The 12,095-nt window shown below is 39.1% G+C and overlaps 1 protein-coding gene across 1 annotated transcript; it reads right to left on the reverse strand.

Annotated features, from left to right (window-relative positions):
* Nucleotides 1-11,321: 11,321 nt before the first annotated feature.
* Nucleotides 11,322-12,095, reverse strand: LOC132008727 (olfactory receptor 51I2-like). The gene has a single exon (XM_059387302.1). The coding sequence runs from the start codon at nt 12,093-12,095 to the stop codon at nt 11,322-11,324; it is 774 nt and encodes a 257-aa protein (XP_059243285.1).

Below are 12,095 nucleotides of genomic sequence, written 5' to 3' on the forward strand. Positions count from 1 at the left end.
CGGTGAGGGCCAGCATGGACAGAAAGTAGTACATGGGCTGGTGCAGGCTGGGAGTTCTTCTTACAGCCAAGAGGATCAGGCAGTTTCCAGTGAGGGCCACCGTGTACATGGAGGAGAAGGGGATGGAGATCCATCCATGAACAGCCTCCAGCCCTGGGATGCCAATCATTAGGAAGGCATGTGGCTGGAAGAAGGAGATATTGACATAGGACTGGGAAGGCAGCATCTTTGGAAAGCAGTTGAGGTTTCTGGAAAGATGTGACTTCTTTATTCTGGGGAGACAGAAAGATAATGACAAGACACTTGTTATTAGGAAGACCATTAGTTATGCTATGTGGGTTATTTCATTATTTCCCATCTTCTCAGCTCTTTGTATTAATAACTGTTCCAGGAATATACATATGTTAGCTAATATGTCTTCAAATCAATGTAGATTGTAGGGGATAGTTTAACTTTCTCATGATTACCATACAAAAATGATTGAAAAAGAATTAGAAATTAGTTAATTCTTTTCTTTCTTTCTTTCTTTCTTTTTTTTGGGGAGCACTTTTTAAAAAAATTTATTTTTTCAGTGTTCCACGATTCATTGTTATGAAGGGATTCATGTTAATGCCTTTAATATGTAAAGCCCTCTCTAAATGCTCATCATCATCATCTTCATCGTCATTGTCTTCTGGGTCCTGGTCATTACTTTTTTCCTGTTAATACTGCATTTCGCAGTATTCTAAATGCTTTTGCATCATTATTTCATTTTTGTGTCATAATTACCTTCCTGATAGAGAAGAGAAATATTTTAGTTAAAGTGAAAGAAAAGAAAATTTGAAGTCCATCTGAAGAAGATAATACTGCAGCGTTCTTCCAAGTCAGTTATTATTGTTATTACTTTTTGAAGATTCTATTTATTAATTTGACAGAGGAGAGAGAACATAAGCAGGGGGTGTTGGGGAAGGAGAAGCAGGCTTCCCACAGAGCTGGGAGCCTGATGCAGGGTTCCATCCCAGGACCCTGGGATCATGCCCTGAGCCAAAGGCAGATGCTTAACGACTGAGCCACGCAGGCATCCCTGAGTTGACACGCCTATGACGGGGATATAGAAAACCAGAACAGCTAATATATGAGACACACATGTGTTTAGGGCCCGCACAAAATCTTTTTGTGTTTGGAGGGTTTGAATATAGATCCTAGGACCTTCTCTTTTAATTATGTCCCAGTAATTATAAAGTCCCACGCTGAAAATGAGCATAAGTATTAGCAAAGGATTGATAAATGAAGAGACATTTGATGCTCCCCAGGTCACTGGAACACTTAAATATTTGTGGTTCACCTATGCCTTGCCCAGAGAATATCAGCCTGAATAATTTGATGTTCTTGTAATCCAGGCTACCCATTGCTTTTCAAGAATCATCCCTTCATTCCATTCACTTGACATTCCTCCAAACCTATAAAATTCCAGCCAAGCATTTTGTTTAGCCCCCAGTACACTCAGCTTGAGGTCTTGATTTGTCCTTGAGTATGCCTACCTGTGAATCAGGCAGCACAGACACCTGACCTAGCTGGGAGGGCCATAACTACAGGGAATATGGGCCCTGAGATGCTTTTCCAAGAGTTTGAATTTCTACAGCCACACACTGAAAACATGACCCCTCACTTATTTCTTTGTAAATAATATCTGTTTGTCTTAAAAAAAAAATCATATAAGTTTGGTGCCCCTGGGTGGCACAGTTGGTTGAGTGTTCGACTCTAGGTTTTGGTTCAGGTTGTGATCTCAGCATTTTGATCTAGGGTCAGAATCTCAATCTTCTTGAGATTCTCTCTCCTTTTGCCCCCCTCTCTCATGCTCTCTGTCCCTCCCAAAGAAATAAATACAACCTGAAAAAAAAAAAAAACCCATGTAGGTTAAGTATTGTGTGTATTTAAAAAAAATATTTTTAAAAAGATTTTATTTATTTATTTGACAGACAGAGATCACAAGTAGGCAGAGAGAAAGGCAGATGGAGAGAAAGGAAGCAGGCTCCCTGCTGAGCGGAGAGCCAGATGTGTTCAGTCCCTGGACCCTGGGATCATGACCTGAGTTGAAGGCAGAGGCTTTAACCCACTGAGCCACCCAGGCGCCCCTTAAATAATATGATAAACATTAAAAATGATAATGTAAAAATAATAAAATGGGAGGGGAGAGGCTCAGTGAGTTCCTATAGGCCATTCTGGAAATGAGTCTCAGGTCTATATGGCTTAAACACTTTCAGTGGTTTTATATTGCCTGTATTGGCCATGAGCTGTTCTACATGCTAGAGATTTGTGAAGTGTGGGGGTAGTTGGATCAGATTACCTGGAAGAGTTTATAATCTCCTGTTGTTCCATGGTTACATGATTTGAAGCTGTGTGAATAAAGCGCCTTCTTATTTCTCACAAAATTGTCTTTTTACTGCTCATTGTGACCTTTTGTGTTTTTCTTATAAAGCCATTTGCCTTTTATTGTGCTAATTATCTCATTCCTGTTTTTCCTTTTGCTAATCTAAGTCACATTTCTTATGCATCTCCTAAGTGCATATATTCACAATTTATACTGTATAGTTTATATATAGTAAAGACTCATGTTTCCTTTAGTTTAATGCAGTTAGTATCTACTTTTATCATACTATTTTAAGATCAACCCAGGAAATACTTTGTCATTGGCAGCTTAAATCAGAATAGAGGATGCATTCTGTGGTTTCCTTTGATTTGCAGGATTGATTTGAGGATTGGTCTTACCTGGGATTTATATCACCATTCTCTCTCTTTTCATCCTGCTTTATCCAATACTGAGTAATTGACATATCCACCATTTGTTATAGAAATTGCCCTTGTTGCCTCATTGATATGGAGGTCCTATGCAAGTCTGGGATTTATGTGATCTATTGCTCTTACTGTTGTGAAGTATCCAAATGTTAAATTAAATTGAATATTACAGGAAGCCTGGAGCTCACAAGGGAAGATTATATGATACCCTTTAAGGCTAGTTGTAAAAATTTAGGGACAGCTCTTATGCAGTCAAGCCAATTTTTCCCTTATATTCAGGTAATGGTTTTTCTATCACTTACTACATTTTGTGGATATTATAGTTTTACTAAGAGTCTGACATTGGGAAGGGATTCTGTGTGGTGAGGACAGATTTTATTTCTTCTGCACTTTTTTGTAGCCAAGTTGGATTGGCTCCCATGAAATCCAAAAGTATTATATTAAGTTGCTTAAGCCTGGAAGTGAGACTGGGTTTGGTTTTCTGTTATTATTTCCAGGATACTAAAGGATCAAAGATATTGCAAATTATAGCTCTCCACTGAGGAACTAAATAATTTCTGTTTGAACAGTCTAGGATTCTGGGAACTTGTTACTGGGTGTGTCTAGGGAAAGTTAAGTTGCCTAGAAACAAAGGGCTGAATCCACCATGCTTTCTGAACCCAAAGCTGAGTGCATTACTTTTTTTTTTTTAATTCCTTTTTTTCCCACAAAAAAAAAAAAAGAAATGATAATTATGTGATGTGATGGAGATATGATCCAACACTGAGGTGTAATCATTTTGCAATGTATATGCCAAGTGCTTTTCTTTTAAAAGGCTCTTATTCAGAAGATTATGAAGGACAATCTCATAATGAGAGTTGAGACACCAAGCAAACATTCAGAAAACTGGCAGGATGCTTGCTGGGATGGGATTTTTCAGATACTCTTACACTGTTGCTCTCCTTAGAAAAGCAAAAGAGTACTAATCTGCTTGGACACAGAGTCTGGGTTTCCAAACAATTACCGGAATCAGGACATTTTCTGTGCTTTAGGTAAGTAGCTGCCTTCCTTTCCTGTGCCGTATCTAGGGGCATAGACCTGCTGTCTCTGGAAGTCCAGGCCTCCTCACTCTTCTTCCTGCTTCTAACATCTGCTCACCCCCATCCCATTGGCTCTTCCTCTTGGCAGCAGCTGAAGTAAGGGGCTCTCAGACTCACTAACCAGACCTCCGTCTTTCTAAAGAGTGTAGAAGAGACTGTATCTGGGCCCCAAGGTACTCACTTTGCTTGTCACAGCCTTCTCTAACTCTCCGCATCCTGAAGGAGCCTGGAAAAATATGCAACTAAGATACTACCTTTATACCACTGGCTGGATGCCTTAGTGAGTTGAGTTGCTATTCCCCAGGGATGTCCAAGCCATAGCCACAGAGGATAGTCTGTGCTTACTTTTTCCTGGGCAACAGAAAATGTGTGGGATACATGCGTTGGCATAGAGGGCACCAAATGAGATATTTGAGCAACTGAACTGTGGAGGAGATGCCTAGAATCGTCATCATCTTTAGGTTTATCCATTCTACCATATCTGTAGGAAATTTTATTGGCCTTTTCATTTTTTTCTTTTATTGTGCCTTTTAATGATACCAGATCAGGCTTCTGGAGTCCCACTGAACATTTTCTGCCAACCCCCCACCCCAGTAGAATCTTTCAGACACTCAGGGTTCTTTGTGTCTCTGTCCACTCACTCCATGGCCCCCAGGGCTCAGGCAGGTTAAGTGCCCCTACTTCCTGTGTCTGTTCTTCATGTGATATCATTGTGAAATCAAAGTCTCATTCTGTTGCACAGTGAATATATAATTCAAGTAACTGGAGGAGACAGATGGAGAATAAATTGTCCGAAGACAGAGAGAGATGAATGAAGGCACACATCTTTACTGAGAGCTTCCATATCTCTGTTTTTGTGTTTTTAAAACAGAGTGTCTTCCATCCTAGGAAACTTTTTTTTTTTGCTATTGTGTTCCATCCCCAGGAGTTTGTTCTTTATCCTAATAGAGTAAAATAAACTGAAAACCCGAAGAAGCCACACATCTGAAATAGAGCAGTATCTGGTGTGTGTGTGTGTGTGTGTGTGTGTACATGCATAGCATCTTTATTGAGATAGAACAGATGTGCAAAAAACTGTACTTATTCAATGTATACACTTTAATGAATTTGTATCTAAGCATTCATTCATGAATTTATCATCACTATCAACGTAATACACATATCTATCAACTCCAAAAGTTTCCTTGTTATAATGTCAAGATTTCTTTTTTTTTAAGGCTGAATAATATTCTACAGTATGTATCTACCACATTTTCTTTATCCATTCATCTTTTGATAGACACTTGGGTTGTTGGATATTGGGTGTTATGAATAATGGGGCAATGAAAATGGGAGCACTAGATATGTGAGAAATAGATCTCAACATAATAAAAGATTTTTATGACAGGCCCACAGCTAACTTCATATTCAACAATGAAAAACTCAAAGATTTCCTTTTAAGATCAGGAACCAGGCAAGGATGGCCATTCTTTCCACCTCTATTTTTTTTTTTCCACCTCTATTTAACACAGACCTGAAATTCCTAAGAAGAGCACTTAGAGAATAAAAAGAAATAAAAGCATCCAAATTGTAATATAAGATGTAAAATTATCTTTCTTTGTAGACAACATGATCTTATGTATGGAAAACGCCCGAATTCCTTAAAAATCCTGTTAGAACCAATAAACAAATTTAGTGAAGTTGCAGAAAACAAAGTCAACATAAAAACATCAGTTGTGTGTCTATATATGAACAGTGAACTATCCAAAAACAAAATTAATAAAACAGTCCCATTTACAATGACATCAAAAAGAATAAAATACTGAGATGAGGTGCCTGGGTGGCTCAGTCAGTTAAGTGACTGACTTCAGCTCAGGTCACGATCTCAGGATCCAGGAATGGAGCTCTGCATTGAGCCAGGTGTTGGGCTCTGTGCGCAGCAGGGAGTCTGCTAGTCCCTTTTCCTTTCCCTTGGCACCTCCACCTACTCATGCTCACTCTTCCAAATAAATAAATAAATAAAATATTCTTAAAAATAAAATGGGTGCCTGGGTGGTGCAGTTCTTGAGCATCTGATTCTTGGTTTTGGCTCAGTTTGTGATCTTGGAGTGAGACGAGTCCCAGCCAGGGGCTCCATGCTCAGAATGGCATCTGCTCCAGACTGTCTCTCCCTTGGCCTCTCCTTGCTGTGCTTGCTCTCGCTCTCAAAAAAATAATCTTAAAAAAAGAATGAAATGCTTAAGGTAAACTGGATCAAGGAGGTCAAAGACTTATATACAGAAAACTATAAATTATTGATGAAAGAAATTTAGTCCCAAATAAGTGGAAAGATATTGCATGTTCACGGATTAAAAGATTTAATATTGTCACAAAAATCCATATTATCCAAAGTGATCTTTGAATTCAGTGCAGTTCCTATGAAAATTGCAATTCCATTTTTTATAGAAATAGGAGAAAATAATCCTAAAATTCATATGGAGCCACAAGAGATCCAAAATAGTCAAAGTAGTCTGAGATAGAAGAACAAATTTGGAGGTGTGACATCTCCTGATTTTAAAGTACTTTGTAAATCTACAGCAATTTAAAACAGTATGGTATGGGTACCTGGCTGGCTCAGTTGTAGATGAGCATGCTGGCTGTAGAGATTATTTAAAAATTAAAAATATCAGTATTCTATTGGCATAAAAACTGACATTTGGTAATGGGAGCCCAGAAATAAATGGTATATGTACAGTCAACTGATTTTTGACAAGGTTCCCAAGAATATGCAATGGGGTAAAGACATTTTCCTTAACAAATGGTTGGTAAAACTGGGTATCCCCATGCAAATGAATGATATCAGTCTCTTATTTTATACCATATACAAAAAAATGGACCTGAAATTACAAAACTCCTTAAAAAAACAGAGAAGAATTTTTATGACTTTGGACTTGGCAATAATTTATTAGATATGGCCCAAAGGCACAATCAATAAAAAACAAAATTAGACAAGTGTAACTACAGCAAACTAAAAATTTAATGCACAGCAAAGGAAACAACAGAGTAAAAAGGCAACCCATGGAATAAGAGAAAATATTTGTAAACCACATACCTGATAAAGGACTAATATAAAAATATATATAAGTAACTCTTCCAACTCAATAGCAGAAACCCCAAGTAACCTATTAACAAATGGTCTAAGGAATTGAATATATATTTCTCCAAAACATACAAAAGGCCAGCAGGTATATGAATAGGTGCTCAACATCACTCGTCACTAATGAAAAGCAAATCAAAACTACAGTGAGATATCATCCCACAGCTCTTAGGGTGGCTATCACCAGGAACGAAAGAAAGGAAGGAAGGAAGGAAGGAAGAAGGTAGGAAAGAGGAGGAAGGAAGGAAAGGAAAGAAAAGAAAAGAAAGAGAAAGAAAGAAAGAAAGAAAGATTCAAATAATAACAAATATTGGTAAGAATGTGGACAAATTGGAACCTGTGTGTACTGTTGGCAGTGATGTGAACTGGTGTAGCCTCTCTGGAAAACAGTATTCAGGTTCTCAAAAAGAAGCAGAACTACCATATCATCCAGTTATGCCATTCCTGGATGTAAACCTAAAAGAATTGATGTCAGGATTCAAAGAGATATTCACAGAAGCATCTTAAAAGAGCACTTATATTCCCAAACATTGGCCTCCAAATCCTATTTCAAATTGCCAACTCCCCAGTTTTCTGCCAGTGTGCCTGCCAGTGAAGATAGTGCCTGCCTCACTGGTCTTTTGGAGATGACTTTTAAATGAAGATGTATCTACCCCAGGAACATCCAATTTTAAGAGCTGAGACATGGGGAGTTAGAGAGGAGAAGGGAGTTGGGGGAAATTGGAAGGGGAGGTGAACCATGAGAGACTATGGACTCTGAAAAACAATCTGAGGATTTTGAAGGGGTGGGGGGTTGGAGGTCGGGGTACCAGGTGGTGGGTAATATAGAGGGCACAGATTGCATGGAGCACTGGGTGTGGTGAAAAAATAATGAATACTGTTACGCTGAAAATAAATAAAAAGTAAATTTTAAAAAAATGAGCTGAGGAAAAATAAAATGAGTGAGTCTCTACCAATACAATCTGAGGCAACTGTGGAAGGCTGGAGGAAATCCGTTCTTGAGCACGAAGATGCTTTTTGGAGCAAAGGATGCCCATTCGCTCCACATCTGTGAAAAGCTACATCTATAGCTTCCATTGCTTGGGGTATGGCTTGAACTTAATAACGAGTTTTATTGAATAAACATCAGGATATTTCTTCAGGAATTATGATTTATAAATAGGTTTATTCAAATTATGTTCCTGAAGCAATGTCTAGGCCAATCCCTTTAATGGGTAATGAAGACATTCAGTGTAAATGAGTGAATCAGTAATTGCCTTCCAGGAAGTAGAATACATTAGTAAAAAGATGATTTCAATAGCAAGTGGTAAATTCTTTGAGAGAGGTGTATGCCAGTTTCAAAGAGAGTGGAAGAGAAAAGATGAGGGAATAACAGAAGACAGAACGCTTGATCTCTTCCTGGAAGGACAAGAGTCTTCCAGTTAAGGTGGGAAAGTAGTAGGTGACTACTACAGTAAGAGACAAAGCTGGGGATCCACTTCCAAGGGCTGTAGAGTTATGGGTTCATCCTCTGCTGCCTGCATTTGGAGGTAAACTGGGAGAGGAGCGCTGGACCCTGTACCCAGAGATCTTCATTTCTGACCAGATCCATTGGCTTTGTGCTACATTCTTTCACTGTCTGCCTTCCTTCCTTCCTTCATTCACTAAAACATTATTTATTAAGGAATGTATTCTTTTATGCTAGACCCAAGTTAACCATTGAGAAGACAGAAATAACTAGAACATCATCACTGATCCCTACTTTCAAAGTCTCATACACAACTGTATATAATTATAATATAGAGCTTTAAGCACTGCAGTTGAAGAAAGCACAAAGTACTTAGGGATCACTGTAGAAATCCCTGGCTTTGGATGGGATTTCCCATCCAAAAATGGGATGGGACTGGGCAAAATCCCAATTCAAGTGTTAATGGAAAGCACATTCTAGTCAAGAAGAAACTGAATTATTTTGGTTCCTCTGCATTCTGATTCTGCATTCTTAACACCAATGGATTAGCTTACCCAGGCTCAGTCTTAGAATCTCTCTCAGCATTCATTCAATAATGACCTGAGAGACTGTGTTGTCTCTCTTGAGATTATAGGATTTGGGGCATAGGACTTGGGGCTCACTTGCCTTCCCCCTCTTCCCCTCGCAGACATGTGCTCATGCGCAAACACACACCACACACATACACACTTTTTCTGCAGATTCATTTGAAAGTAAGTTGTAGACATTGCAATACTTCTCAATAAACATTAATCATATGCCTCCTAAAGTAGATTCTCCTACAGAATCACAAAACTATTTTCAAATCTAAGCAAATTACACTAAACTAATAATATTACAATATAAAATACGTATTCAGGTTTCACAATTATCCTAATAATTACTGGTTAATGCTAGTGTTTGGTTGTAATATCCTTCTAATCTCTTTTAATTTAGATTAATTCCCCAACATTTTTTTAGTAAAATTAAATTTTTAAGGATGCTCGGTCAATGTGTGTATGTGTGTGTTTTTCATTGTGTGTATGTGTGTGTGGTGTTTCCATATTCAAGATTTTTCCAATTACTTTCCCACAGTTAGATTCAGGTTGGACAATTTTGGTAGGCATTTTACAGGTGTGATTTTGTGTCCTTATTGCTCAAATCAGAAGTTATATAACATTAGATGATCTTATTATTGGTTAAGCTAAATTTGATCACTTGCTTACGGTGGTCCCTGGGAGTCTCTTTATCATAAAGACATATTCATCCTTTCCTATTAAGTAAATAGCTTGTTCAGTGATACTTTGAAACTGTGTGAATATTTTTTCCCAGTATCTTTTCAGCCGTTTTTGAATATTTTTAAATTACATTAAAAACTGCAAAAGGTAATTTTCTAAATCTACGAGTACTTTATAAAGAAGAGTTCTTTTTTCATTCTTTTCTTCCTCTTTGTCTTAAATACCACTGTAAACTCACACTTTCTTTAAAAATTCAATTTGTTGTAACTGTTCGCTATCAAAATTATTTTTAATGTTCTATTTGACCCATCTGGAGCCACTGGTAGCCTCTTCAAATGAGTTTCTGTGTATTTTTTCACCATGACCTTACAGTTTTTATGTTCTTTATTTCTACAGGGCATAAACTATTCCAGTATCATTTTATAATTTTTTCTGCTTCATACTGAGAGTTAGTCATTGCTCCAAGGATTCTAGGTTATTTAGAGTGGGCTATGGTATTTAAAACCAGTATGTGGGCCCCAGCTTTGCTCACTGCTTCTGGCATTTTCAGAGGACAAAGAAGAGAACTATAGAGGTAAGATTTTAAGAATACATCTAATTTTCCCATTATTAACTTAACTTTAGCTTCCCTTCTCTTTTTCCGAGACTGTTATCACAGTCTCTTAAATGTGTTTCTTGCATTCTTTTCTCCACTTTCGCCTTTCTAACTTGTAGCACACAGTTAAACCTGTGTAACTTTTACAAAGCAGTAGGCTTCCCATGGCTGACTCTTAAATAAGGAATGAGGGCAGATATTTCCCTGAAGTCTGAAAGGCCCCAAGGAGCACAAAGTATGCTCATCATTTCTATCTCATCTACTGTCCTTCTCCCTCCAACACGCACAGATTATGAGGAGCCACATCTGACTAACTACTCACGTTTCCACAAACACACCAGAGAGTTCCACACCTCAATGTTTTGTTTTAAGGAGTTATGTATTTATTTTAGAAGGGTGGTAGAGTGGGAGAGAGAGAGGGAAAGAGAGAATCCCAAGCAGATTCCCTGTTGGTATGGAGCCTGCCAAGGTGGGCTCAGTCTCAGGACCCTGAGATCATGACCTGAGCCTAAATCAAGAGTGGGTCACTTAACCAACTGAGCACCCTGGTGCTCCACGCTCAATGATTTTGTGTTTTACATTCTTTCCCCTTTATTAGGTATGCCTTCCCCTTCCCCACCTTTTCTGTGTGACAAAACTCCACTCACCTTCCATTCTTCTTCCCTGACTCCTTTCTCATTTCCTCTTGATGAGACAGGAAACCCTCTTCCAGGTTCCTGTAGCACTTTGTGTGTACCTATCATAGCCTTATTACATTTAATTTAATTGTGTATTTAGAAGCTTCTGTCCTGCAACAGAGGGACAAGACCACATATAATTCATTTTACTATCCCTAGTAATGAGCACAGAGTCTCTTGTACAAGTAAATACTGAATTAAAAAGCTGAAGTTAATGAGTGCAGGAAAGAATCAAGAAGACTGTTTGTCACCCATCAATTTGACGGTATCCAGTTGTCATATTCTTGATAATGTGTCTGGGTCAGGGATCTGAGTAAGGGGTTTCTGGACATAAGACTGGCCATGTTTTTCCTCATATTCTGTGGTGTTTCTTGGTTTCATCGGCCTTGCCTCTTCTCTCTCAGCATTCTGAATATGGCCTCCCTGATGGGCTTGGATTTCACACTATAGATGATGGGGTTGAGCACAGGGGGCACCACCAGGTACACATAGGCAATGAGAACATGTACAATATGAGGCAGGTGCCTCCCAAAACGGTGGATCATTGACACGCCTATGACGGGGATATAGAAAACCAGAACAGCTAATATATGAGACACACATGTGTTTAGGGCCCGCACACGCTCCCTGGGAGAGGCTAGGCCCAGCACCGTATGAAGAATAAGGGTATAGGACAGGACGATAAGCAAGGAGTCTACACCCACTGTGGATAAAACTACATAGAGCCCATAAAGGATGTTGACAGTAATATCAGCACAGGCCCGTTTCATGACATCTGCATGGAAACAGAAGGAATGGGACAGAAGGTTCTTATCAGGGCAGTAGTTCAGTCGCTTCAGTAAGAAGGGCCCAGGAAACAGGGATATAGTGGCTCGAGCCACAATGGCCAGCCCAATCCTAATGATGACATTATTGGTGAGGATAGCCACATAGCGAAGAGGGTTGGAGATGGCCACAAAGCGGTCAAATGACATGGCCAGGAGCACCGACGACTCCACCACAGAGAAAGAATGGAGGAAGAACATCTGGACCAGGCAGGCATTGAAGCTGATGAGCCGATGGTCAAACCAGAGCACAGCCAGGGTGGTGGGCAGTGTGGACAGAGTGAGGCCCACATCGGTGAGGGCCAGCATGGACAGAAAGTAGTACAT

Source organism: Mustela nigripes, unplaced genomic scaffold, assembly GCF_022355385.1.
Source record: "Mustela nigripes isolate SB6536 unplaced genomic scaffold, MUSNIG.SB6536 HiC_scaffold_793, whole genome shotgun sequence".
NCBI lineage: Eukaryota > Metazoa > Chordata > Mammalia > Carnivora > Mustelidae > Mustela > Mustela nigripes.

What these genes read in the sequence shown, in the direction of transcription:
- LOC132008727 (XM_059387302.1), bottom strand. Translation starts at nt 12,095, where the DNA reads ATGTACTACTTTCTGTCCATGCTGGCCCTCACCGATGTGGGCCTCACT.